This window comes from Podarcis pityusensis (assembly GCF_964106645.2).
Source record: "Podarcis pityusensis genome assembly, chromosome: 6".
Lineage (NCBI taxonomy): Eukaryota > Metazoa > Chordata > Lepidosauria > Squamata > Lacertidae > Podarcis > Podarcis pityusensis.
This window is the reverse complement of record NC_138030.1, coordinates 69,814,125-69,840,755: the sequence shown is the minus strand read 5'-3', so window position 1 is coordinate 69,840,755 and position 26,631 is coordinate 69,814,125. Positions and strand designations below refer to the sequence as shown.

Below are 26,631 nucleotides of genomic sequence, written 5' to 3'. Positions count from 1 at the left end.
GCTTCTCCTTTTTCATGTCCATGGAGTTTTCTTGGCAAAATACTGGAGTGGTTTGCCAGTTCCTTCTCCAGGTGGATCACATTTAGTCTACACTCTTGGCTATGACCTGTCCGTCTTGGGTGGCTCTGCACAGTATAGCTCATAGCTTCTTGGAGATATTCAAGCCCCTTCACCATGACAAGGCAGTGATCCATGAAGGGATTCCAGCTATATAGAAGCAGTGAAATAAACATATATGTAGTGATCACATATGATGAGTGGCTTTCACATTGACCAATGAACTTTCAGACCTTGAAAATGAAAGCAAAATCTTCCTAGTGAGTTACATCTGGGGGTGGGGGAGAATTCAACATACTGGTAGGTTTGTCGCATAAATTATGCCTTGTCCACAATGATCTCATTGCAGATAAATTGATTTCAAATGAAAACTTTCTCCAGATTAGGATCAATATCACTTTCCCCAAGTTGCACCCATCTCTGGTACCTCAAGAGAACCAAGGGTGAAGAAGAACATCAAAAATGAAATAAATTCCTTCCCACTCAGCCTATCTAAATATCTATTGCCCTGCATTGCCCATGCTTACCTATTCCCATCCTGAAAGCATATGACTTTACTCACTTCACTCTGATGAGCTTAGTGTGCCTTGTTCATTCCTAATTTCTCCTTTTAACAAACTGTAACCTGAATTATGTGGGTTAATAGGAAGTGAGGGAGACGGTTATGTAGGGCACTGCATTGCTATGGTGCACAAGACTTTCCGATCTTCCTAGGACCTAAGATTTTGTGATTTCATTGTTGTCCATTGCTCTTTGCAGGATGGAGTTGGAGGAACTTGCCTCACCAAGTACATTGTCCAGGAGGACAAGGCCAATAATGTAAGCACCATTTCCCGAACCAAAGACCTCAGCAACTGCACAAACAAAGTTGTGAAGAACATTGGAATGGCCTATGTCCGGCCTTGTCCTACATGTCCTTTGGTAAGGAGCCTTAACAGCAGCCATTGATGAAAATATTCACAACGGAGGTTGCTTCAAATAGTATAAACCAAGTTAATTTTAAAAGAACTTGATATAAGCAGTTTATTTGTCCTTCTTAGAACATCACAAACACAAGAGGGGCTGTGGCCTTCAACTACCGACTAAAATACATGGATACCGGAGCCCTGATCACACACGTTGACTCCTGGCAGGTGTATACTATCTCCCCATTCAATGAAGTTGGTAGTACTGCTGTTATGGACACAAGGTATGTCTGACATGGCGGTACAATCAGAGCAAGGGACAAGCATGTCACCAGAATTGTGGATTGGTTTGCACATGCATGCACATCACTCTATTGGCACATGATTAGGCTGTGTTTGCTGACTGGTAGCTGAGAATGGGAAACCCTTCAAAAGCGTTGTGTCTAAGGTGATGTCAGGGAAGATGCAAGTGTTTGGAGTGTTTGATCTGTGATGGCTGCAGCATCACATGAAAATATCACTTCATTCTGTGGTCAACAAGTGACGACAACATTAAAGATATGGCAGCTCTCCAAATGGTTAGCTGATTTTCTCTTGAAGTGAGAGAACTCTCAAGGTCAAGGACAGCCTATCTCCGTATAAACCGTCCCAGACTCTGAGTTTATCATTCCTTTCTGCGTGTGGCTCCTCCATGTGAGGTCCAGAGGGTGATACCATGAGAATGGGCCTTTTCTGCAGTGGCTCCCCATTTGTGGCCTGCTCACCATCATTATATATTTTTAGGTGCCAGGCAAAAACATTCCTCTTCAACCAGGCCTTGGGCTGATTAATATTTATATCCTTTTAATTGTGTTTGTGGAAAAGAGGGATTATTGTTTTGCTGTTTTGGTTAAATTATTTACTTGTGTTTTACCTTGTATTTTATTCTGTGAACCGTCCTGAGATCTTTTGATGAAGGGCAGTAATATATATAATCAGTGTTTGATGCAATGCTGGATGAAGAATGCTGCCTTGAAGCAGCTCTTATAGGGTTTGAAACAAGAGTCTGAACCCAGGACTTTCTTCATGTGAAGCATGAGATCTACCATTGAGCTGCATGTACAGGTTGTAGAATCCTAAACTGACCAATGCTTTGAGCCCTCAGACTGGGCACCATGGTGATGCTGAACACGGGCTTCTCTCAGTCAAAGTGAATGCATTTCCTGTCTGTCAGAATCTATAGACTTCAACCTTAATCCTTCTTCTCAGCGTTAATACATTAATTTATTTCTTACCCCATCCAGACAAAACTTGACTTTGATCGAAACGACAACCAACCAAGACAAAATGCCAGGGAACTTGCTGCAAAACTACGGAAATATTCATTATCAGTTTCCAGAAGACCTTCCCCAGATGGCTCTGCACCTAATAAAGACCGATAACCCTGAGCCACGGGTGAGACGTTTCGCAACAGAAAATGAACGGAAGGCCTAGAAAATTATTCTAAATAGTCAAGAAGGGAATATAACCAGTGCCTTTCGCCCTCTGTTTACCTTATAGATGGTGAAAATGCTGGAGTGGCTAATTCAGGAGAGCCAGCTACAACTCCATCCAGAAACGCCAGCCAAGTTCTTAGAACTTATTGAACTTTCCCGAGCAGCCACCTCTGAAGATCTTGAATCTCTCTGGAAACAATTTGCAGATAGACAGCTATATAGGTATTTGATGCTGTTAATGTGCAACCCGTGTTTTTAGTTGGCACGGCCAGCTCTAGGTGTGAGTGGGGCCTCAGTGTAGTGCCCTCTAGTGGGTCCCTTCCTCTGTGCACTGGTAGTTCTTACTTGACTCGAATGGGTGGTTGGAGGTCATCATGGGTGCTCTCTGCAATTTTAAGCAACTGAAATGGTGGCTTACTAGTCAGCAGAGTGCTGAAAAAAGAGGGGACCAAGGCAGCCATCAAAAGTGGGCTCCGTGGGGCACTGGACGTTGTCCAAGGATGCCAGGTGATTATGCTGATCCTACCAGTCAGGGGAAACAGAAGATGACGATCTCTCACCTTGCTTTACAGGCGCTGGCTCTTGAGTGCAGTTGCTGTAGCAGGAACCACCAATACGTTTACGTTCCTGAAGCAAAGAATTCAAGAAGAGTCTCTCAATTCCTTGGAGTCTGCTCTCAGTCTTACTTTGGCCTTCCATTTAACAAAAACCAGTAGCCTTACCTTAAAAGCGGCAGCAGTAAGTATACTGTTTAATGTTACCCACTTCCCTAAGCAGTAGGGAGCTTCAGAGCAGCATTTTAGTCTCAGTTTTTCTTCTGCCTTCAGTGAAAAAGATCACAAGAGTACAAAGCTTCCTTTTCTTTTGAATAAATGATATGCAATCAGTTTTAATCAGTTTGTAATCTCTCCACTTTTTCGAGGTGGTTAAAGCGTTTGAATAATCTTGAGCCTCAGATATTGAGATTTACCTCAGAATTAATATGCTCAGCAGCCCTAAACAAATTACTGAAAATAATGACATTGTTTCAATGCTGTGTGTAATCCTTTTGTTCCCATATAGCTAGTGTTTCTTCACAGTATCATTTTCTAGCTTGCTTTTTGCACTTGCTGTCCTTATTTGCTGGCACTACCATTTGATACAATTGGTAGTGGCGTTGACCCAGATGATTTTGTTTATGGGGTCCATGATGTCATCATGGTGGTGTGACGTCATTGGTTGTTATGCCCCATGTGATCTTGCTTCAAGTTGCATAGGGAAACAAGAGCAAATCAGTGAAGGCAAGCAGAAGATGTAAAGTGGTGCTGAAATGGACAGCGTCAAAGCAATATATGTTTTCGTTGGGTGTCAGAATAGGGTGTGCTTTTGACATTCTCAGGAATAAATATGTAATGGGACCAGAAGTTGAGATTTAAACTATTGCACAAGGCCCGTCTGTGTAGTAAGGCTTATAGATAGCAAGATGATTGGTTTTATCATCATCATCATCATCATTACCTGTCCTTCATCCTTCAGTCAAAGTTACAACAATTAAAAAAACTAAATTAAAAATTATTTTAGAAGCTTACAATTACAAAAAAAAAAAAAGCAATCAGAAGAAATAAGGTGGTTCTGAAAACACACATCTCAGGTGTCAATGGCCAGGGTAAAGGAGGTGTGTCTTCAGCATTTGCCCAAAACATTTCCTGGTTGCACCTCTATGGAGAGAGAATTTCAAAACTTAGGAGCTGCCACAGAAAATGTCCTCTCCCAGGTCACCACTATCTAAGCTACTGAGGGCTGTAGAACTACTTACAGCAGGGCATCTGTAGGGAAGGAGGTGGTGCTTCAGGTGATTTGGGGGTCTGAGAAAATTGTAGGAAGGGCTGAAAAATCTTTATAGTGGGTCATTATTTTTGGTTTCAAGCTGTAGTTCTCTGTACCGGAGTTATTAGTGTAATAATTTATGTAAGCCTCCTTGAGCTCTGGGGAAAGTGGCTCAGATATATTTCAAACAAACCAATGGTTCCAGCAAATATCCACATTACATTGTCTTTGTTTTGGCTTCTGCAGGATCTGATTACCTCTCCTGGAGTTCAGAAATCCTCAGCGCTTCGCATCGTCGTTGACTTAGGATATGGTGCCATGGTAAACAGGCACTGCACTGACTTCCACCCCTGCCCTGCTGAAATTCTTCAGGTAACAAAGCAGTGTTTACATTTCCTAAAAGTGTGCAAAAACCTGCCTGCAGATTGGTGCCTTGGGTTGTGGGAATTTGATTGGGACTCAGTTATTCCCTGACTTTCGCACATCCTAAACGTCCCAAAGCAGCTCTCATCTACAAATGCACATGTGCATTCTGAGAGAAAATGTGTTTAAAAATATATATATTTTCTAATAGGGATTCAAGTTGTGAGTTTTGTGTGGATGAACTGCTAGTTGTTTTGCTGTTCTTGAGTTCCTGTGCATTCCACATAGGCAAACATCACCCCTGAGCTTCCTAGGAAAGATCAGCAACTGAACGATTAACACGAGACCCTTGTTCTGTTTCCAGCCTCTCCATGATCTTGCAGCTGGTGCAATCAGCGAAGGACACGAGGAAGACATGGTGCTGGCCTTGAAGGCCATGGGCAACGCAGGAGAACCAGCCAGCATTAATTACATCAAGAAGTTCTTGCCAGGGTTTTCATCAACTGCTGATGCTTTGCCAGAGAATGTCCAGACCGAGGCAGTACTAGCCTTGAGGAAAATAGCAAGGAAGCAAGCCCCAGAAGTAAGCAAAGTCATTCTTAACCAAATAAATGGGACGCAGAGCAAATGTCAGGTGTAATCTAAGATAGGGGCCAGGAAGCATGCACATTAACGTAGGGCACTGAACCGGGGTTATCAGCAAATGGATGCCGTGCAGTGCAAATTATTTTGCTAAAAGTGTATTTGCTTAGCAAAGGATCCTCCCAAGGGCACATGAGAGGCGTTCACTGGGATGGTTATGTGGCCTTCTGAGAGACCCTTTCCTACCCTCTCTCACAGAAAGGTAACATGGCGGCAAGCAGGAAGTGCAGTGCCTTGCAAAAAGGCATTTAACTGCTTGTGTCACAGGTGAACTTTTAATCTCTGAATTGCATCCGAAGTGTCAAATCATGGGCTGCTACAACAGTACCAATTTCTGCAAAACACTGCAGCTCAGATGTAGGAGGGTCCTATAACTGACTATTATAGATATATGCAGTGTTCTTTTCTTTTAAAAATGTTTAGGGATACTCTCATTTTGACTCAAGAAAAGCATTGTTTTATAGTTCAAATCAGGGGGGGGGGGAATACAGTAAATGGACAAAAGTACAAAGATTCACAAAATGTTTAGGGGTATGCGTCCCCCTGTGTCCCCCCAAGAAGAAACCCGCTAGATATATGTGTGTCTATTCTCCAAAGTTTGCAAAGCAGTTCTCCAGCCAAGTCATGTGTACAAAAATGTTTATTCTGGGGATAAAGTGTGCATAAAAATGCATAAATTCATGAAAATCACATGCAAAAATGCATTCTTTTAGGGAAAATTGCTCTGCAAAACTTGTATATTAGGCAAAATGCCACACAAACATGCATATTAGGAGAAATTTGCACTAAAATGCTGGTGGATTTTCACAACATGATGTGGAAATTGTGGAGATTGGAAAAACATGAAATTGACAAATTCGCCCATTTCTAGTCATAAGGCAGCTTTCTATATTGGTACATAAATTATCGTTTAACTTGTGGCATTGTCCTTTTTCTCTCCAGGTGCGGGAAATTCTCTTTCAGATCTTTGCAAACAACTCTCTTCCTTCTAAAGTCCGGATGGTGGCCTGTGTTGTTTTCTTTGAAACCAAACCAGCTGTCCCTCTAGTGACAGCTTTGGCCAATGTCGTGCAAAGGGAGAGAAATCTGCAGGTTGCCAGCTTTGCCTATTCACACATGAAGGTCTTGGCCATGGGCAAGATTCCACAGCTCTATGACCTGTAAGTAGAAGGAGAACTACAAACAAGGGAGCCTAGTAAACCAGCACAGCACCAAGAGTTTACTGGAGCTCCATTGGCGTGGTTGCAAAAGCCCCGTGCAAGCAATTGGTTCACACCTCTGGCTGTTTGGAAGGGAAGGGTCTTTCAGAAAGAGAGAGAGAAATAGGGTCGGAGAGAGACGATTGGTGGTCATTCACTTTTTTTTTTACTCTGGTCCCACCACCAGCATGCAGCCCCCCAAATGTTACCCCCCAAGGGAAAGCGGCCTTCAACAGAAATAAGGTTCTATATCCTTAACCGACACAGTCAGCCCACCCTATGTGGTTGGATCCTGAATTGATTTCCCACCTGCACAGCATCCGCTCACGAAAAAGTAGGCCAGGGAGTCGCACTGGACGCATAGCCAAGAAAGGCACCTTCTCAAAGTCTGGTGAGCACTTGCCCAGCTTTGGGAAGGAGGCATGGGGGTTCAGACAGGGCCCTAGAGCCCTCCTTCCTCCTTCCCAAAGATGGGCAAGCACTTACTGGCCTTTGGGAAAGAAGTGAGAGTGCTCTAGGACCCTGCCAGAACCTCACACGTCCTTCCCAAAGCCTGGCTTAGGCCAGCGCCACAAGGTCTGGGGGGAGGGAGTCATGTGGCTTTGCACAGGGCAGCATGTGACCAAGGTCCGCCCCTGAGCAGGCCCCATGTGAGTGGGAGAACCTTTAAACTCCACTGGGGTCTTTAAAAACAAACAAAAAACAACAACGTGAAAGATTTTGATTTCCCTCTTGATAATAAGTAAACATCTTCCTGAAAGTTGCTAAGTCTATTGAAGTGTCTTAAATACAGTGCTTTTTTCTGGAGGGACGCAGGGGTATGCGTACCCCTAGACATTTTGTGAATCTAAGTTTGGCTTCATTGAAGGGCAATATTTCAATATGAGTAGGAAAATGAGAGTACCCCTAAACATTTTTCAAGAAAAAAAGCACTGCTTAAATAGGATGATGATATTGTTCCACTGCTGTCCCTTAGGTCTGCAGCTTGCAGAGTTGCCATCATGCTGCTCTCTCCCAGACTAGAGAAGCTGAGCATTCGCTACAGCAGCGTCATCCACATCGATGGCTTCTACCGTAAGTAACTGGTTCAGCTGCATGATTTCTTTTTTTCCTTTTTTCCTTTTAAACTTGTCCTGCGAGATGTTGCTGCTGTACGAAGCTCCACCGTTATATTTCAAGAGATTATGGCTGAATCATCCCATGCTGTGGTTTGGTAATATATTAAACGAGGAACCTATGATGAAGGGAGACTAATGTTCCAAGTTCCCATGTCAATGTCACAGACTTTAGATGGTAAAGTGTGAGGGATCTTTTGACTTCACACCAGCACTCATTCCTCAAACAGGTTTCCTTCCCATCGTATAATCCAGCACAAACTCCTTATCTTTACCTACAAAACCCTTCTGTAAAGCCGCTCCCCTTCCCAGGGGGGGCGGGGATGCAGGCGGGCCACATGCACTCCCTGCGTCAGGGGTGTGTGGCCTAGCCTCCCGCGTCACTGGAGGACCCAGCTGCGTCACAGTCCCTGTCCAACCTATCTGGTCAACCAGGGGGCATGGCTTACGCTATTTAAACTGCCGCGTGGCTGGGGGGCTCTTCCTTCTTGCCTCCTCCTGTGTTGGATCTCCCACCCTCCCACCCTAGTTTCATGCGTTTGCCTTTGGCCTTGCTATGGACCACGGTTGGTTGCCTGTTTAGGGGGCCAGGTAGGAATTTTCCCATTTGGCAAATTGGCACCAGCCATGTGTTTTTCACCTGCCTCGTAGCAATCGTCACAACTTTGTAAGATTTGGCGGTTAGGCATTGGTAAAAAGTGGTTTATGGGAGGGGAGGTAGTGTCCTTCATCTGCCCCTCCTCTTGAAGGGTATTCCGTTAAAGGGATCCAGGGGTGTGGATCCTGTCCAAAGCCCGGGTATGGGCTAGGGCCATGCCATGACCCCATCAGTGACCCTAGAGGAGCTCGCAGTTGATGTACATCAACAGGGCACCCCCTACTGGTGGTTAACCCTTATGAGACTACCTGCATGGTGGGCAGGAGTCAGATATAGTCAGTTCAGTTCCAATGCCTAAGCCAATACTGCTCACATCTGTAACCAATAAAATTGTGGCCTTAATTATCCCATTAACCCAAAATATTGGTGTCCGTGTGTTTTATTTTCCAAGAGGTGGGGGAGGGCCCAGGGCCTTGCCATGCAATATATCTCCCCGTACCAGGGGCGCCATCTATGTGGGGCCATGGGGGCCATTTTCAAGAAGGGGGCTAAGCCCCCACAAAATTCTGTAGCTATCCTCAAAAGGGACGAGTATGCTTGGGATGCGGCAGGGCAAAACGTCTTCACATCTAAAGCCCTAAACAACTTGGGAGCAGGATGTATAAGGGATCACTTGATTCCCTATATCCCTGCCTGGGAACTGCACTCCTTGGATGAGGCACTGCTGAGAGCACCATACGTACTGGGAGAGACCCCTACCTAAAACCCTGGAGAGCTGCTGCCAATCAGTGTAGACAGAACTGAGCGAAATGGACCAATAGTCTGTCTCGCTATGATTCCACTTGCTGTGTAATTTGCAAGTGAGTATATCGAATTGCATCCGTCTGTGTGAAACAAATCCTACAACTAGCAGCAAACAGTTTTTATTTATTTTGTAAATTCCTATCATAGGAAATTACAGAGCTGGTGCAATTGGAAGAGTCTACCTAATGAATAGTCCGAAGACACTGTTTCCATCAGTCCTTGCAAAGATGAGAGGCTACTACGCCACTTCAGCAATGGATATTGCAGAGGTAAGTACATACCAATGGAAAATGGTATGTAATTCCTTCTTCTAAAGCTATGGTTTTAGAGGAAAATGTTAGCTTTTTCATTAGATCCAACATTATTATTATTATTATTTGAAGGCATGCAGCTTAAAATTAAGGGCTCTGTTTTGTCAATGGTGCTGGGAATTGGAGCTCTCCAAGGCATTTTCCAACCACACACAGCACCCTTAACAAACTACAGTTCCCAGGCTAGGGGGAGGGGAGCCATGACTGCCAAAGTGGTGTAAGAGTACTTTAAATGTATGGTACAGATGTGATGGTAGTCCAGCTACATCAGGAGTGATCTAAGCTATAATGCTCAGGGCCAAATATGCTTTGTTTCTGTTGCATGCTAATATTCCTCTTGTCCCTAGCAACCTGCCATGTTGCTTGCCAGGGGCAAGAATGGTAGTTTATCATAAACAAAGGAACACTGCCGAGGAAAATACTGTGTGTGAAGTAGGGAGGGAAGGATTTATCAATTCCAGTTCTCTCAGTATCTGATTTTTTAAAATCTTATATTCAGTTTTCCACATTTAGCAGCAATTTGCAGATTATTGTTTTTTTTTAAAAAAAAACCTCATGGAAATTCACCAGCATTTTAGTGTGAATTTCTCCTAACAAACAGCTTTTTGTATGCAGTGTACACATTTTTGGAACGATTTCCCCTAATACAATGCATTTTTGTGTTATGCTCACTGATATCTCATTTTTTATTCATACTTTCCGCTAACATGTGCATTTCTGTAAGCATTGTTAGGTTGGAAAACTGCGCTGCAAAATTCATATCTGCACGAATTTCCAAAGATAGCTGTGTTTCGGTTCTCATTTGTTTTGAAAAGTGCAACTTTGATAGATTCAGCTTTAAATATGAACTGGATTGAATTTTTCCTCCACCCCTTGTTTGAAGGTTCCAACATCACTGGTTTCTTCCTATCTGGACTTCCTCTTATTCCAAATAGTCATTTCAGTTGGTGTTTCAATGCTTCAGTGTAGGGAAGGTATTGAAAAGAAGTTACCTGAGATGAAATCGTACTGTCAGTGGAATTCCTCCAATATCTTCTCTGCTCTGTTTAGTTTCCTCCAGGCCTTTTCTTTACAAAGATTTACTAAACAACCTTTCTTCATTTTCTGTTCTTCAGTGATTCCGTGATTCATATTTTTGCGCATATAAAGCTTATTTACTTTACATAGGTTCGTTTAGACCTGGAAGGCCTTGCCGATATCTTCAAAACACAAGATATTCCATTTGCTGAGTCTTCAATGTACAAAAAAATTAGGGCGCTTGGGAAACTGGTACGTGTGTGCCTTTTTGTTGTTGTTAGTTTGAATCGCAGTACATTTTTAATTGGAAGTGTGGCCTGCCACTTCATTTGCTTTTTTAGCCTAACTTCATCCCCACTGAAGGGGGTTACTACTGCCCTGATGGATCAAGCCAATGGTCCATCCATTCCAGCATCCTGTTGTCACAGTTGTCATCCAGATGCCAGTGGGAAACCTGTAAACTGGACCTGAGCACAACAACACCCTGTCCACTTGCATTTCCCCAGCAACTGATAGAGCCATACTGCCTTTGGCAGTGGCCATAGAACATAGCCATTGAGGCTAGTAGCCGCTGCATTTTGCATGCATGGATATACATGTTTCTGGATGGTGCCGCAAACCACTCTTCCTCCGACCAAACCTGATAAGTAGCTGAAAGGACAACAATCCCCCATCTAGCCTGAACCCTCCTAAGAGAAGTCAAAAGCTTATTCCCAGAGCCAAACACTGCATACCATGTGTATCTTGGCTTGATCTCCACTACCCCATGTTCTCACCATTTGTTGCCAAAATATCCCATTTATCATCCTTTTCAGTTGTTTGTTTCAAGAAGTTTCAGAGAACATTTGTAGCAAATAATAGGTGTTTAGCTAGCATAGGAACACAAAAAGAGCACTGCTGGGTCAGCCCAAAGTTCCACCAAGTCCTGCATTCTGTTATCACAGTGGCCAACCAAATGCCTATGTCAAACTTGTGAGCAGGACCTGAGTACACAACATCCCCCCACAACATTCTCCCCAGCAAATGGTATATATAGAGGCATGCCGCCTCAGCCAGTGAAAACAGAACATAGTCATCGTGACTAGTAGCCATGGACAACTTTTTCCTCTGTGAATTCGTCTAATCCTCTTGTAAAGCCGTCCAAGTTGATGGCCATCGCTACTGCTTCTGGGAGTGAATCCCACCATTTAACTATACCTCCTGTGAAGAGTACAATTCAAGTCTCCCATTTTAGAGGAGTTGCAAACAACACATTTTCAGACTTTCCCATGGTGGGTTGACAGTACGTCTTAACAATGAGAGTCAGTTAATCAATCAATCAATCAATCAATCAATCAATCGGTGACAACCATGTGCATGCACACACAATCTGTAGATCTCCTCCTATATAAATAAAATGCAAGGGTGTCGTCACGCTGTGATTCGTGCGACCATCTATTGGAGACTACGCCAACTTTGGTGTGATAGCAGACAGGGAGATGAGCGAGCAGCATGGGTGGCAGGTGGCTAGGCAAGCTGTTTAATGGAGGGGGACAGGTGCTTCACAGAGTGGTATGGTTCAGTCACCCCAAAGTTGGAGGTGTCTATAAATACATTGTTGCATCCAGGCACGCAGAAGGCATTATAGGTCAATGATAAACTCCTGCCAGGCAAAATAAATAAAGGAGGGTGTGGAGCAGGGGCAGTGAGGGGTATGGATCAAAGAAGGGTTATGGCCTGGAGAGAGTCCCAAAGACCATATATAGAGAGGCCCAGAGGTCCCTAGGCTTGCAGTTGTCTACCCCTTGTCCAAAGAAAACCAAATGAGTATGTTTCAATTAGCAACTATATAATTTCTGCAATAATTAAAGGTAAACTGACACTATGTGAAACCCGACATGACTATAAGCAACCTCAAAAAAACCAATTATTTCTCTCTTGCCAGCTAAAGGGATGGAAGGAACTCCCTTCAGAAAAGCCTCAGTTGTTCAGCTCTCTGAAATTATTTAGTCATGATATTGCCTTTGTTCTGGTTGACAAAGAACTCATTGGAAAGGCTGTGAAGGTACGTCAAGTATAGTGTATTTTAAAATGGGGTTTCAGAGTTTTTAGGGGTTTTTGAATGTTTTATGTAGTTTTTCAATTTCATTGTTCTGTATGTGACAATGACAATAAAGATATCGTATATATCAACTTTTGTCAGTCTGGAAGGGTGTGGAAATACTCTCCATCTCCAATTGCTGATTAACACACTTACATCTTTAATTTTGCTTAGCTTGTGACCCAACCAGCAGAGATGCTGACCACCCTGTTCCAAAATGGCATAACAGGCAGATGGACCCAGCCCATACTGGCAGGAGAACTTCGACACATTGTACCTACCTGTGTAGGCCTCCCACTGGAACTTGGCTTATATAGCGCCAGCATGGCAGATGTTTCAGCAAAGGGTGAGCACTGGTACAGCCCCATACCACCTTAGCTTTGTTAGTGATCATTGGGGATGGTGGAGAGATTCAGTTCAGCTTGCATGAACCTATCTAATTTTCACTCTCAGAAACAGTATGTGAAGCGGAAAACAGCTATCCTTCAAAAAATTGCACTTCTCCTGATTTTGCGGTGTACTTCCCCATCCAGAAAATGTGTACACAGATGTGCATATTAGAGGAAAGTGTGCCTAAAAATGCACATATTCATGAAAATAACATGCAAAATGCTATGTTAGCAAAATATGTATATGGGAATTTGCTTGCAGAAAAGCACATCCTGGGAAAATATGCACTAAAATGCCAACAACTTTTTGTGATTACACACACACACACACACACACACACACACTCATACTCATGCAAACTGATGCAGTAACATAGTGAGCTGCTGGAAAATTAGAAACTTCAGAGAAACCAATATTGACAGATTCACCCATCCCTAGAACTTAGTGAATTGCTTATACATTTGTGAAAATGAAAATATGCTAGCTGATAACAGTAAATCCATGTCTTAAGTTCCTTTTTCACTTCATGCTTTTGACATTTAATCACTCTTTTTTTACTTCCTGCAGTCGATGGGAAGATATTTCCTTCATTGACTAATGACTCTGGAGCAGAACAGTTGCTTAAAGCCAGCCTGCTTCTTAGTGCTGATGTTAACTCAAGGTAGGCATGATTGCTGATATGAAATTCGGATTGCTTAATTTTCTGATGAATGGTGAAATTAGGAAGGAATTGTTTACATAGTCCAAACTGGGGTTTGGTAGTCCCTTGGCTTTCTATCTTCTGTTCCAAAGATGGGAGATATGAGTCACACTATTGCAAGTTTTTCAAGTGGAGCCACCTGGCACCTGGGAATGTCAGATTGCAGGTGTAGCGGACAGCACTATACCTTTATCAAAGAAGAATATTGCTTTGTGCTTCCATTACCTCAGTCTGTGAGAAATTACAGAGGCAGTGCTTAACCAGGTTTGGCTTCCATTCAAAGGAAAGGTGACAAAAGACTTTAAAAAAATTCTTTAATATCTGAGTTTATTTGTAACTATACAAGTCCACTCCACCAAGAAAGAAAGTCCCCTACCACTAAAATTCATAATCTGCATGATCTAACAAAAATATTGACACGGCTCCTATGTTTGAATCACTAATAGTCCCTTGTGGTTATATTTACTGACAGATTCTCATTCTGTATGTTGCATATTAAATGAGATTCTAAATGTGTGTACAGTGAGTGTGAGGGAATAGTTTACATTATTATCTAAGTTGGTATTTCCATCTTTTTTCAGCGTATCAACGCATCTGGTAGGAGTGATGGCAATCAACACACCACATTTCCAATCTGGTCTTGAATTCCACGCTAAATTCCATGCAAACATGCCGGTTAAATTTGATGCCAAGATAGACATGAAAGAGGAAATATTTAAGTTTGAAATGACCCCAGTCCAGACGCAGACAGAATTATTGGCTGTGAGGTACAGTAGCTATAACTTAATTGTGGCAAATAGCAGTGAATTGTGCTGTTGCAAAAATTATAAATATATGTTGGTTTCTTAATGCAGTAATACTTCTGGACATATACAGGGTTGCTTTTTCTTTTTAATTTGTCATGTTTGCAGTGGTTTCTAAACATGTATTTACCTTTACAGGCAATTTCTATTACCGGTATTTGGTGGCCCTGATCTTGCAGTCCTTACCAAGGCAATAAAGTAGATGAGAATTTTGCCTAAGTAAGGACTTCAGGGTCAGCCTCAATAGACACTAAAGTGGCTACTACAGATCAAAATGCAATTCTCACTACAGTGGAATTCCAAGAGCAACAAAGGATGTGCAACACAACGATGTCTGGAGTGTGCTTTGGAAAGGTTGGCCAACTCTCTCCACCAGCAGATTCCTGAATCACACGCCTCATTTGTGTCTCAGTTGTTCTCAGTATCACCTCTGCCATTCATTCAAGTCATGACAAACATGAGAATGGCTGGACTGAGAATTACAGCGACCTTATATTATGTATATTTGGTTTATTTCACTTACATATTGAGTGTTTTACACCTGTGCTTTCAGGACTAAATTTTATGCTGTGTCAAGGAATGCGGATGAACCAAATTCACCTTTGATGACCCCGGTTCCACCAGAGCTGATTGGATTTGATGTTCTAGAACAATGCTTTGGATCATCAAAAGTTAGGACCAAAAGGGTAATGGATAGTACATTGCAAATATACACACAGCAGATGATCCAGGTCCTGCTGCTGATTCCAGTTTATTTATAAATTTCCATACTTATCCAATATGCTCAATTAAAGAATCAAAATATTTGTTTATCCACTGAAATATTGTGAAGTAAATATATACCGTTTCAGTAATTCACAATTGTAGCCTATCTATATAATAAAACTTCACCGGATCTACTTTGTGGAAACGCGTTGGGGCACCCAGTTTACCTATCTATGCATATCCAGGCATTAAGCTTTAACTAATCTGGTGAAGTAAATACAGTTTCATATAAGGGGGGGCGGGGGGAATTGCCTCAGAATTTATTTACTACTTTTTTCCCTGTCCAATATTTTATCGGTTGTTGCTCTTTTTAACGCAGCAAAGAAGTGTCTTTGATATTGCATCACGGGCATTCATTTATGGCTTGAAAGAAGAGTTTCACCACAGTCAAAGAAATGCAATGTGTTCACCCAGCTCATATATCAAACTATCTAGCTTAGGATATCAAACATGTCTCACCATGAAAGAGTGCAGCACTGCGTTCTTCAAAGATGCATACCTACACAAGTATTTTGGGCAATGCGAAGTCAGACTAGCTGTGAAACCAGGTACAGTTTCTATTAGAAATTTATCATTACTAATCAAACTTGAATACGCACACTAATTTTGTGGTTCTCAACCCTTATACTGAATTGTAAACAATTCCTATACAATAATACTTTGCCTTTCTTGGGGGTCTCCCTCCATACTCTGCAGAAGCCCCATCCCATCACCTCATGGCAGTCAATTCTTTGCAAAAAGGAGAGCACCAAACATTTGATTAGAAAAATACTTTCATAAATGCAGTTTCTCCTTATCATTGATGAATAAAGTGCTGAGGAATTATCTGTCATCTTAAAAGTGAACAAGAAGCCCCACTAAAAGGGGGAAATCTCGCCAGCTTTGATTTGTTTGGGCAGTGTGCACCCTATGAATCAATGGGAAATATTTCCAGGCAAATGTGTTTAGGTCTGGAGAAAGGTTCCATTGCAGTTTCCATGCGGTAGGTCAATGGGTTCATTAACAGTAATCTACACCCACAATAGGACGCGGGTGGCGCTGTGGGTAAAACGTCAGTGCCTAGGACTTGCCGGTCGTATGGTCGGCGGTTCGAATCCCTGCGGCGGGGTGAGCTCCCGTTGTTCGGTCCCAGCTCCTGCCCACCTAGCAGTTCGAAAGCACCCCTAAGTGCAAGTAGATAAATAGGTACCGCTTTATAGCGGGAAGGCAAACGGCGTTTCCGTGCGCTGCGCTGGTGCAGGCTCGCCAGAGCAGCTTCGTCACGCTGGCCACGTGACCCGGAAGTGTCTTCGGACAGCGCTGGCTCCCGGCCTCTTAAGCGAGATGAGCACGCAACCCCAGAGTCGGTCACGACTGGCCTGTACAGGCAGGGGTACCTTTACCTTTACCTTACACACACAATGCTCACTAGTGTCAACTTTGAAGAGCCCTTGGGCAAGATGCTCTCCATTGGTCCTTCTCTCCACGAATGGACCCATCTCCATCACTGCTATCCATTTGCTTGCCCTCCTTCTCTGGGCCCAGTGCAGTTATTCAGAAGAAGGGGAGAATCTATTGACTCTGGTCATTCTTTGCATGTCTGGAGGGAGGAACAAGCAGCAGCTGCATGTTAGGAGGAGGAGTAAGGCCTGGAAGCTCTGGAGGGCAGCAGTCGTCCGGCACCCTGCACAGTTGTGGGCCAGTAATGTCAGCGCTTGACACCCTACCTGATGCTCCCCACAACTGATGGTTGTCTACCTTTCAATAGTTATTGTTCTAACTCATGCACGGGTTTTTTCGACAGAAGCGGCTAGAACCAAAATACAGCTGGAGGTTCAAGCAGACTCTAAATCGCATTCAAACACAATCCACCTGAGGCACGCCGAGGAAGATGAAGATAATGCAGATAATGAATCCTCTTCTTATGAAGACCAAAAGGCTAAGAGAAAGAAGTGGAAGACTAAAGTGAAGAAAGAGGACGCTAAAACCAAGAAGAGTAAAGGAACCGAACTGGTTTGTATGGCTTGAAATGAAAATGAAACAAAGGTGTGTGGAGGAGGGAGGGAATGAATGGAAAGAGGTGGTTGGGTGAGACTCGCAGAGGGAAAGCACCCAGTCTTACAACTAAGTGCTGGGCCGCTCATCCATATTCATAACTTGCATGTGAAAATGGGCTATCACAATGAATGGGGAAACTTTCAGCACCTATTCTGTAGTCTGCTCAGTTGTAGCTAGGCTATATAGTTCATATATGTGAAAGTTAAAATCGCTGCATTATTAAATACACTTACTAGTTAGTGTACTAAAGCTTTCATAGATTATGAACCTATTTCAAAATGTTTTTGGCTTATTAACTAATATTCAGCCTACTGCTTAATACTGCTTTGTTTTTCAGCCCTTGTGCTGATAAAATTAGGACCTTTTAAATGATATAACCTCATTAAATATCTGATCTTGCACAATAGAATTTCATTGGAAATGTTTTGTAAAACAGCATATTATACCAGGAAGATGTATTTAAATTCCAGTGTGCTGTTCAGTTTTGCTTGAACTGTGCAATAATGTTTGTGGTAATGTTTCTGAAGTAATCCCCCCCCCCCCATTTACTTCTGACTTTAGCCCAAATTCTTGAGACACAATAAAGCATCGGTGCTGGTTGCTGATCTCCGTGCTATCCAGAATGAGAAGAAGGTCACCATATTTCACCTTGAGCTCCACGATGAGTTACACACTTCCAGGCCTACAGTACAAGTCTTTGTGTCAGACTTAAAAGAATCCAAAAGACCCAAGCTCTGTGCTGGTATTTCCATTCTTGATCCTCAGAAGGCTGAGGTAAGAAACAACTATATAACCAAAAATACTGTATTTCCCCAACCAAGTCGTTCAGCAACAATTACAATATTTATCAGTAGTAGTGGGGCAGAGCTGCAGAACCACCTTACTCCTGGCACCAGTGTATCTGCTGTTTATGTGGACAGGGCTGGGGAGAGGTGGTGGCAAAGTCAGGGCCATGGAGTGTAGTAGTAGTAGTAGTAATAATTATTAATAATTTATCATTTATACCCCACCCATCTGGCTGGGTTTCCCCAGCCACTCTGGGCGGCTCCCAGCAGAATATTAATAATAATAATAATAATAATAATAATAATGAGATAAAAGATGAAACATTAAAAACTTCCCTAAACAGGTGTCAAAGGTTGATTGGTGGGTGCTAGAAGAGATAAGAGTCAGATTTATAGGATTTATTAGTTTCATTCTCCTATTTACACAGAGCTCTCAGAGCACATCTGCATCATTCGGTGTCACTTGCAGAGACTGCCTGTTCCTTTCATTTTCTCCAGCATAACCACTTCCGGAGCCCTCTCCCTTTCCTTCCTCTGTGACGTGAAGAGCTAGGCCCCGGAAATTGCTCCCCCCTCCCTGATTCATTGCTTTCTGACAACCCTTCGTCACCCTCCACCTCCGAGGAAGTGCAACTACTAACGATCGGAGGCTTATCTCTATATTTCCCCATCCTTTCCCCCTTCTCACCCCCCCCCCATTCCCTGACAACAGGGCTGCCACAGGCGTAAAGGAGTCAAAGCAAGAAAGAAGTTTATTTCAGTTGTGGCCTGCTTCTTAACAGATTTTCTTGGGTTGCCATTTTGCTGGTCGCTTTTATTTCAGGCAGTTGTTTGGAAGTTCTGCCTGAAAAGATTCATTGCAAATGGTGGCAGAAATGCCATCTCAGTTGTTGCCTTGAGCTGCAATGGATGGAAAGTGTTACCTGACTTTCAGAGGCCACTATGGTATTTGGTTAAAAAATGCTTTTTTAAAAAAAAAGAAAGAAAAAAAAGACTGTAACCTAGAACTGCATTTCCCAGTAATGGTTAAGGAAACAGAAGAGTGCAGTGATATGAAAAATCAGTGTAGTAACTGCAGCGATGTAGCTACTTTAATTTTTATATCAGAGGCATAAAATCCACTACCTATTTCTTCCCAGGGTTATCTAAAATGGGGCTGGGATTGCCGAGACTACAATATTGCAACAAAGGTTGAATATGGATGGTTTGCTGGTTATCCAGCTGTGCAAATCAAGGTGGATTGGTTCAGAGTTCCTCCAAGACTAGAAGCTGCTGCAAGTGGGTGAGAATTAAGTAATTCAGAACTTCAAATATATGTTTAAATCTATATGTGGAAATCAATCTGAGCTACATCTGCAGAGAACTACCAGCAAGGGATGCCATTATGTGTGTGTTTCTTGCCCCAACAAAATGAGTTAGATTAAAAACATTAGTACTCTTCCTCTTCTCCTTCCAGTGAAGGTTGTTTCTAGTCTGAAACGGACAGAATTTTAAGGCATTCTACCAAATGTGGATTTAATCCTTTCACTCCTTTTCCCTTTAGGCTATCCACATTTGTTCCTGATATGGCCTGTAGGCTTGGATTGTCCCAAAGAGAACAGAAGAATCCTTCACAGCAGACTTCTGTAGTCGTGGCTCTCACATCTCCGAGAAGCTGTGCTTTTGTTCTGAAGCTACATAATGTAAATTATTTGCTTTGGGGTTTTCACATTCCTTAATAATCTTAACGCAGCAATCCAAAGTGTACGTGTGGGGATGGGGGGCGGGGAGTGAAGATCTGTCGTGGAACTGCCATGGCATCCGGAACCCTGTGAGCTCACAATGGCCAGGGCAGGAGGTGAGGGGTGGCTTTTGTATGGTTGTTCCTGGCAAATCTTTGCCGTTCTGAATCCCACCACCCTAAAACAATTGTTTAAATAGTCATTTATATCGCTCCAATTAATAAATGACAGATCAGCAAATAAAGCCAAGCTTCCCACAGAGGGAGTCATGGAATCATGCTGCTCTCAAGATAAATTCCTCCACAAATCTGCAGATGGAAAGAAGGCTGCATGTGCCAACCGCTCATATTGTACCATAGGAAAGAAGGAACTAATGCGATAAGACTGTGCAAATGAAGCAAATGTGTTTATTTTCCGTTAATCTGTTCCATTTTCCAAAGAGCGTGTAAGGCTTTGTCAAGAACTAAGCAAATGAAAAGAGGAAATCAAATACAGATGAAGGCTAAAATCCTATACTCGCTTACTTGGGAGAAAGTCCCCTTGAACCGAATAAGACATACTTCTGAGTCAGCATGCCTAGGATTGGGCTATATGCTTGGCACTAGGGCTGAGCCAAAACCAAGCAGGAGGTGACTTTCATTAGCCAGTGTCTCAATGGTAGAGCATCTGCTTTGCATTCAGAAGGCCCCAATTTCAATCTCTGGCACCTCCAGGCAGGGTGAAAAGTATCATCTTTCACCACCCAAATGTCATTTTTGTTCAGCCCTAGTTCTCTAACAGATATATATATAAAGATATATAGATATATATGTATAAAGGTAAAGGGGACCCTGACCATTAGGTCCAGTCGTGACCAACTCTGGGGTTGCATGCTCATCTCGCCTTGTAGGCCGACGGAGCCAGCGTTTGTCCGCAGACAGCTTCCGGGTCATGTGGCCAGCATGACTAAGCCACTTCTGGCGAACCAGAGCAGCACACAGAAACGCCGTTTACCTTCCCGCCAGAGTGATACCTATTTGTCTACTTGCACATGACATGCTTTTGAACTGCTAGGTTGGCAGGAGCAGGGACCGAGCAATGGGAGCTCACCCCGTCACGGGGATTCGAACCGCCGACCTTCTGATTGGCAAGTCCCAGGCTCTGTGGTTTAACCCACAGTGCCACCCGCGTCCCAATATATATATAGGATGTGGGAATTTAGCAGGTGAAACATTCGCCATTGCTGCACCTGGTCTTAGTGTCTGGTGTTTTTGGGCAGCTGCTGAGGACCCAACACACTGACACAACTCACCATGGACATCTGCCTTGGAGCCCTTAAGAAACAAAACCCATTTCCAGATGGGCACTTTAGCCACCACCAGGCAGCTGGGTCTAGCTGCTATTTAAATTTCTTACCATGCCCTGGAGTGTTGTGGCATTCTGGGAAATTTAAATGGTGGCTGGATCCAACTGCTCAGAGTGCTGCTGCCGACCCCTGTCACCAGATAGAGCCACCATGAAGCACCAGCAGAGGAGAGGACCTTTCAGAGAGCAGTTAGCCCAGAGGTCTCTCAAACCTGGAACAGACACTGCCCATTAACTGAGTGCAATTGTTTTACTTAACATATTTCCAGTATGACTTTCTAACCATTTCTACCACCTGTGTTGCTTCCCCTTGCAATAGAAATATTATGCAGGGCCTTTCTTTCAGCCAGAACTCACTGGAACTCTGTTGCGGCACCTCTCAGGTGGGCGCCATTGCCATTATAAGACAACAAGGGAGGCGTTGGTGGTGAATTCCGGCACATCATTTTCTCGAAAAATAGCACTGATATTATGTATACATCTTACCTTTTTTTTAGGTCACACTTTATGACCCAAACATCTGGCTACCACTTCCACTCCCTGTAGCCCAACATGCAGAAGATTTAGCAAAGCAGTCCCACGCCTGGAGTTTCATCTCTAATCTGCCATCCTCATTTGTGGAAAATCTGAAAGGTTAGTAGGTTAGCCAGCGTCGTTTTGCTCTCCTGGTTCCAGCAAAAGTTGGTTTACACCAGGGCTACAAACCACAAATCCTGGAAGCATCTTATCAGGTGGTTGAGAGATCTGATTTGGTCCTCAGCACACCTTCCAAACTCCATGCCAGTTACTGAATCACTTTCTGGGTTGAAAACTCAGTAATAAAATATGCCAGAAGAATATCTCTTATCAGAATATTATTTCTAACCATTTGAAGATGCTTACTGATAGTGTTTGCTTTTTAGGTCGTTGTTCAGTATCACAAGATACTATCACAACTTTCAACAATGTTAGCTTTCGCTATATAATGCCTGCAAACTGCTACCATGTCTTGGTCCATGACTGTAGCCCGGAACTGAAATTCCTGGTGAGGACAATGAAAGCAGAACAGTCAACTGATCTGATAATGGCCCGTATCGACTTTGTCAATCTGTAAGTAAAGCATTATAAGTTAGGGTTGCCATATTTCAGAAAGTGAAAATCTGGACAAAAAAATTGTTGACCTATTTATTTATTTTAGGGGGAAAGGTTGTTTAGCTTTTTTGCAAAACCACCAGAAATTTTTTGTCCCCCGTCTACTTATAAGAAAATAGGCAAGAAGACCCACTTACGACATGGGTTGCCATACATCCAGGTTTCCCTAGACATTTAGAATGGACATAACAAATTCCGCCCGGACACCAATTTAGGGATCAAAATCCTGGCAATGTCCAGTATTTTCCAGACATATGGCTGCCCTACAAAAGTCAACCTGATCAAACTATGAGAAGCCAAATAGTTAATGAATATTGGTAATATGACTAGTAGAAAGACTAGTTATACTGGTAATCACACTAGATTGATACACTTTCCCCAACAAATATTTGAATTTGTCATACAAAATATTCTTAACCACCAGTGATTGATAACAAAGTAGAATGTTCATTGGTCCAATGTGAACAAGTTGTCAAACAAGGTATGCACTTGGTATGTATGAGATAAATGCATCATTGCCTTAATTAAACCAGATTTTTTCTGTTTAAAGGGAGGTTGACATGTATTCTTCAAATGGACTTGCAAAGCTGAGGATTAACGGTACTGAATTTCCACCAGAGAATCTCCCATTCACTTTCAATTTTAAAGGTAGCATACCTTTTCTGACTTCTCCTGAATTGCCTGACTCACTTGAACTATCTATAGCAAATTGTAAAGGGGCTTATGTATGCCAGTGGTTAGCAACTGAAAGGATGACCTTAGAGTCATGTACTAGGGCTTACCACTACCACAGCTAAACTATCACATGCCCACACAATCTGGCACCAATTTTTCATCTGTCCCTCCCATTGGCAACTTGGAGGAGAGCAGATGGTTTCTCTCAAGGAGCCAGACTGGGCCCCTACTTTGGCAGGTGTTGATCTCCAATATCTATGGTCTGGTATATATCTGGTTTTTCCTTTGGGACCAGTTGATCGTGGAATTAGGCCTAAACATTATTTTATTTATTCCGGTAACCTTTTATATTGCAAACACAGTATAGAGTAATTCTTACTTGCTGGGTAGCTTTCACATAAGCAGCAGCAAGATTTTAGCTCCACATATCTGATGCTTTAATTGAAACAGAGAGAAATCAGTAATGGTGACAATTTGTACTGAGATGTTACACCAGAGTTTTTAGGGGGAAGTAATTCTGTTTTCTGGTTACAGGTGATATCCTTATCACTCGTGAGAAGAATGGCTTATCACTAAAAGCTCCAGAAGTTGGCATTGAAAATCTCTTCTATGATGGACGCACGCTTATGGTATACTTTTATTTGCTATCCTACCAATGTCTTGGATTTTTACAAACACATATGCAGCCAGAAGTGCATTGACTTTTACCATGTTCCTATGCAGATTCAAGTACCTTTATCAATGATTGGGAAAACCTGTGGAATGTGTGGAAGATACGATGCTGAATATGAACAGGAATATAAGATGCCCAGTGGATATGAAGCCAAAAATGCTGTGAGCTTTGCTCAGTCTTGGATTCTTCCATCAGAATCCTGTACCAAAGGTTAGGCAATTATCTATTAATATGTGAATATCTTGGCACTGATGCACATATTTTCTTCTTCACAACCTTTTAACAGAATACAGTTCGGGGGGGGGGCACCAAAAAGGGAACCAGAAATTTCCATGACTGTAACTAATTTCCAAATCATGGTTCCATCCACCCCTTCACAACATTTTTGGGAACTCAGGATGACCACTTTACTAATCACCAAAGCCAACATGTGCTTTTAAAGATATATAGCAGCAGCAGAAAAATATGAACAACCTTCAACTCTGGGAAGTATGTGTCTTCTAAAACACAATTGCATACTTCACACATTATGGCTTTCTCTCATGCATTGCATTGATGTAGTCAGGTAGTTGGGCTTCCCATTGCAGAACACTGGTTGAGTCCCACTCTTTAGTATAGCTCATAATCCCTGCTCAATTTAAGCAGACACCTTTCCCCATTCTGTCTTCATGTCAGGCTGCAACACATTTTGCACAAACAAAACAGAATAACCCACCCACACAGGCAAGTTATCAATTTCCCATGTTTTCATAATTTATTTTGTAATGCGAGATTTCCAGCTGCAGTTTGGAAGCTTTAGCAAAGGTTTCTGAAAACAGTCCAGGCTATAATTTAGATATAGTTTAAACTCCATGTATTTTCTCAGTGCGGCTTGCCTAAATGTTCACATACAAATGTTTCAAGATATGAGAAAGCAACTTGCAGCTGAACATGACATCTTGACATAGCATAAGTATGTGAAGCAGTATTTTAATCCTTATTCCATGCGGAGGGAGAAATAGTATCCATCAATATTACCCAGAATATGTCGCCTTTAAGATACAGTTTGCTTGGGCTTTAGTTTGACTACCTTATTTCATGAGCCTGTGAGGACTGACATGATTCTATTCCTGGGAGTCTCAGTAATATACTTGTAACAGGTTGCACCCTTTCCTGTTCCAGATGTTTGGAGGGGATAGGTAAAAGTCTGTAGCTACTGTTGATTAGTCCTGGGCAGGTAAGCTCCTCATTCCCCTTACATGAGAGGACTAAGGAAATAGGAAGAGGCACCTGGGTCAGGACTAAGGATGAGAGGATAGATTTCTTCAAGAACCATTTTTTTCTTCCCAGTTAAATGAATATATATATATATATATGGGTTTGAAAGTGGAAATAAATAAGTAAATAAAAACCACCCTCTCACACTAAAGCATATTAAAACAGAGAGCTATGTATTACAGTACAGAATGCAGTCCACTGGAGTTGATCAAGTGAAGTCTCACTGAAGTTATTTTGCTCTTGAAATGATGCCCAGAAATTTATCGTTCATTACTTTGGCTGCAAGCTATGTCCATTGTACTCCAGTTTGTTGTCGATCCAGTGATAAATCTTTGAGAGAAATCTTTATCAGTGTTCTGCTCAATAAGTAGAGTTCTAAATGCATAGTCTTTTTAAAGAGTCACACGGTGAAACTGAATTAACAGGAAAAGTTTCAAATAGCAAAACTGTATCACATCCCATTTTTGTTCCAGAATCTGCTACCATTCCACGGGGAAGAGCAAATAGGTATTGACCGGAAGCTCAAGGATATCAAAATTGTAACTGAGATTCAGGCAGCATGTTCCTGTGAATACCTGCAATGCACAGCTTGATGTTATTTGGCAGAAGATTAGAGCTTCAAATGGTTTCCATTCCAAGGCCAATATATTTAATGGACAGAGCAATGGAATTATTTCAAACAGGAAAAGTAGCATCGCTTTCTCCTTTCTACCATAATACTATCAGTATTTCTACCATAATACTATCAGTAATTTTCAATAATAATTTTTTAAAAATCTATTTGTGTTAAATCATTTAATAAAACATCATGATTCCAAGAGCATAGCTGCACTTGTTCTGTGTCTTTTGAAATACCATGTTGCATCGAGTCCAGATTCCATGACACACATTCACAAAACACACCCTCAGTATTGGCTCTTGCAACCGATACCAGAAATAAGTAGCCAGGCGTTACTGCAGAGCAATTTCAGAATTGGGAGCAAGGTGACTTGGCTTTTAGGCATCCGAATGATGCTTTTTTAAAAATAAAAAAAAAACAAAGTCTGGGATCTCTATGACAGTGGTTCCCAAAGTGGGTGGTACCACCTCCTGGGGGCCGGTGGGATTCCCTAGGGGGCTGCTGGAGGTGTAAATAGCAACCAAACTTTGAAAAGCCGCTATCACTGGATCATGCTCAGCAATTTCAATTATTCAAACTGAACAGTTTAAAACAAATTCTCAATAAACGTAGGCAATCGTTACTGCCTCAAATTTTATGGTGCTGCTATCTTCCTTAGCTGGTTGTGCAACCTGCCATTCCGAGTAACAGTTTTTATAGGGTTGGTGGGTACCAGGGATGAGTCTATGTTTGACGTTTTATGTTTTTATATGGGCTGGAAGCCACCCCAATTGGCTGGGGAAACCCAGAGGGTGGCATCACGAGAACGGACCTCCTCTGCAGTGGCTCCCCGTCTGTGGAATGCTCTCCCCAGGGAAGTTCACCTGGCACCTTCATTGTGCACCTTTGGGTGCCAGGCAAAAACGTTCCTTTTTAACCAGACCATTGGTTGATCTGATTTACATCCTATGCTCTTTTAAAATGTGTTTTTTTTCTGTGGAGGGGGGGGGGGCTATTGGGTTGCTGTTTTTATTTTTTATTAGGCATCTTTGTGGCTTTGCATCTTGATTTTATTCTGTGAACCACCCTGAGGCCCCCGGGTATAAGATAGTATATAAATTCAATCCATCGATAAATTGTGGTTTTGTTTATTTATTTTGTTCTGTGAACCGCCCATGAGACCTCTGGGTATAGGTCGGTATATAAATGCAATAAATAATTATTATTTTTATGGAGCCAAGGAGTTGTGGTGCGACCACCCCCCTCAAAGTTTGGGAAAGTTTACACAGTGAATACAGAGCGCAGAGGATCAGGTACTGCTGTCTTTAAAGTGTCCAAATTAGGCAGCTCCTGAGGGATTTATTATTTTATTATTTGTAT

General features: G+C 42.4%; 1 protein-coding gene across 1 annotated transcript in view; it reads left to right on the top strand.

Annotated features, from left to right (window-relative positions):
* The window catches only part of LOC308479542 (vitellogenin-2-like), a gene marked incomplete at its 5' end in the record, with an annotated part of 34,295 nt that extends 8,625 nt beyond the window's left edge, over positions 1-25,670 (top strand). The window contains 27 exons of the mRNA XM_081010246.1: positions 817-978; positions 1,098-1,246; positions 2,246-2,396; positions 2,502-2,659; positions 3,010-3,175; positions 4,490-4,615; positions 4,971-5,189; positions 6,191-6,408; positions 7,424-7,521; positions 9,112-9,233; positions 10,443-10,544; positions 12,217-12,336; positions 12,547-12,718; positions 13,330-13,423; positions 14,044-14,229; positions 14,819-14,951; positions 15,350-15,578; positions 16,814-17,022; positions 17,629-17,841; positions 18,992-19,134; positions 19,396-19,534; positions 21,415-21,550; positions 21,820-22,006; positions 22,599-22,696; positions 23,258-23,352; positions 23,447-23,606; positions 25,127-25,670. Coding sequence (XP_080866372.1) covers positions 817-978; positions 1,098-1,246; positions 2,246-2,396; positions 2,502-2,659; positions 3,010-3,175; positions 4,490-4,615; positions 4,971-5,189; positions 6,191-6,408; positions 7,424-7,521; positions 9,112-9,233; positions 10,443-10,544; positions 12,217-12,336; positions 12,547-12,718; positions 13,330-13,423; positions 14,044-14,229; positions 14,819-14,951; positions 15,350-15,578; positions 16,814-17,022; positions 17,629-17,841; positions 18,992-19,134; positions 19,396-19,534; positions 21,415-21,550; positions 21,820-22,006; positions 22,599-22,696; positions 23,258-23,352; positions 23,447-23,606; positions 25,127-25,167 — 4,026 coding nt within the window. The 3' untranslated portion in view covers positions 25,168-25,670. The remainder of the gene's footprint in view (positions 1-816; positions 979-1,097; positions 1,247-2,245; positions 2,397-2,501; positions 2,660-3,009; positions 3,176-4,489; positions 4,616-4,970; positions 5,190-6,190; positions 6,409-7,423; positions 7,522-9,111; positions 9,234-10,442; positions 10,545-12,216; positions 12,337-12,546; positions 12,719-13,329; positions 13,424-14,043; positions 14,230-14,818; positions 14,952-15,349; positions 15,579-16,813; positions 17,023-17,628; positions 17,842-18,991; positions 19,135-19,395; positions 19,535-21,414; positions 21,551-21,819; positions 22,007-22,598; positions 22,697-23,257; positions 23,353-23,446; positions 23,607-25,126) is intronic.
* Positions 25,671-26,631: the final 961 nt, after the last annotated feature.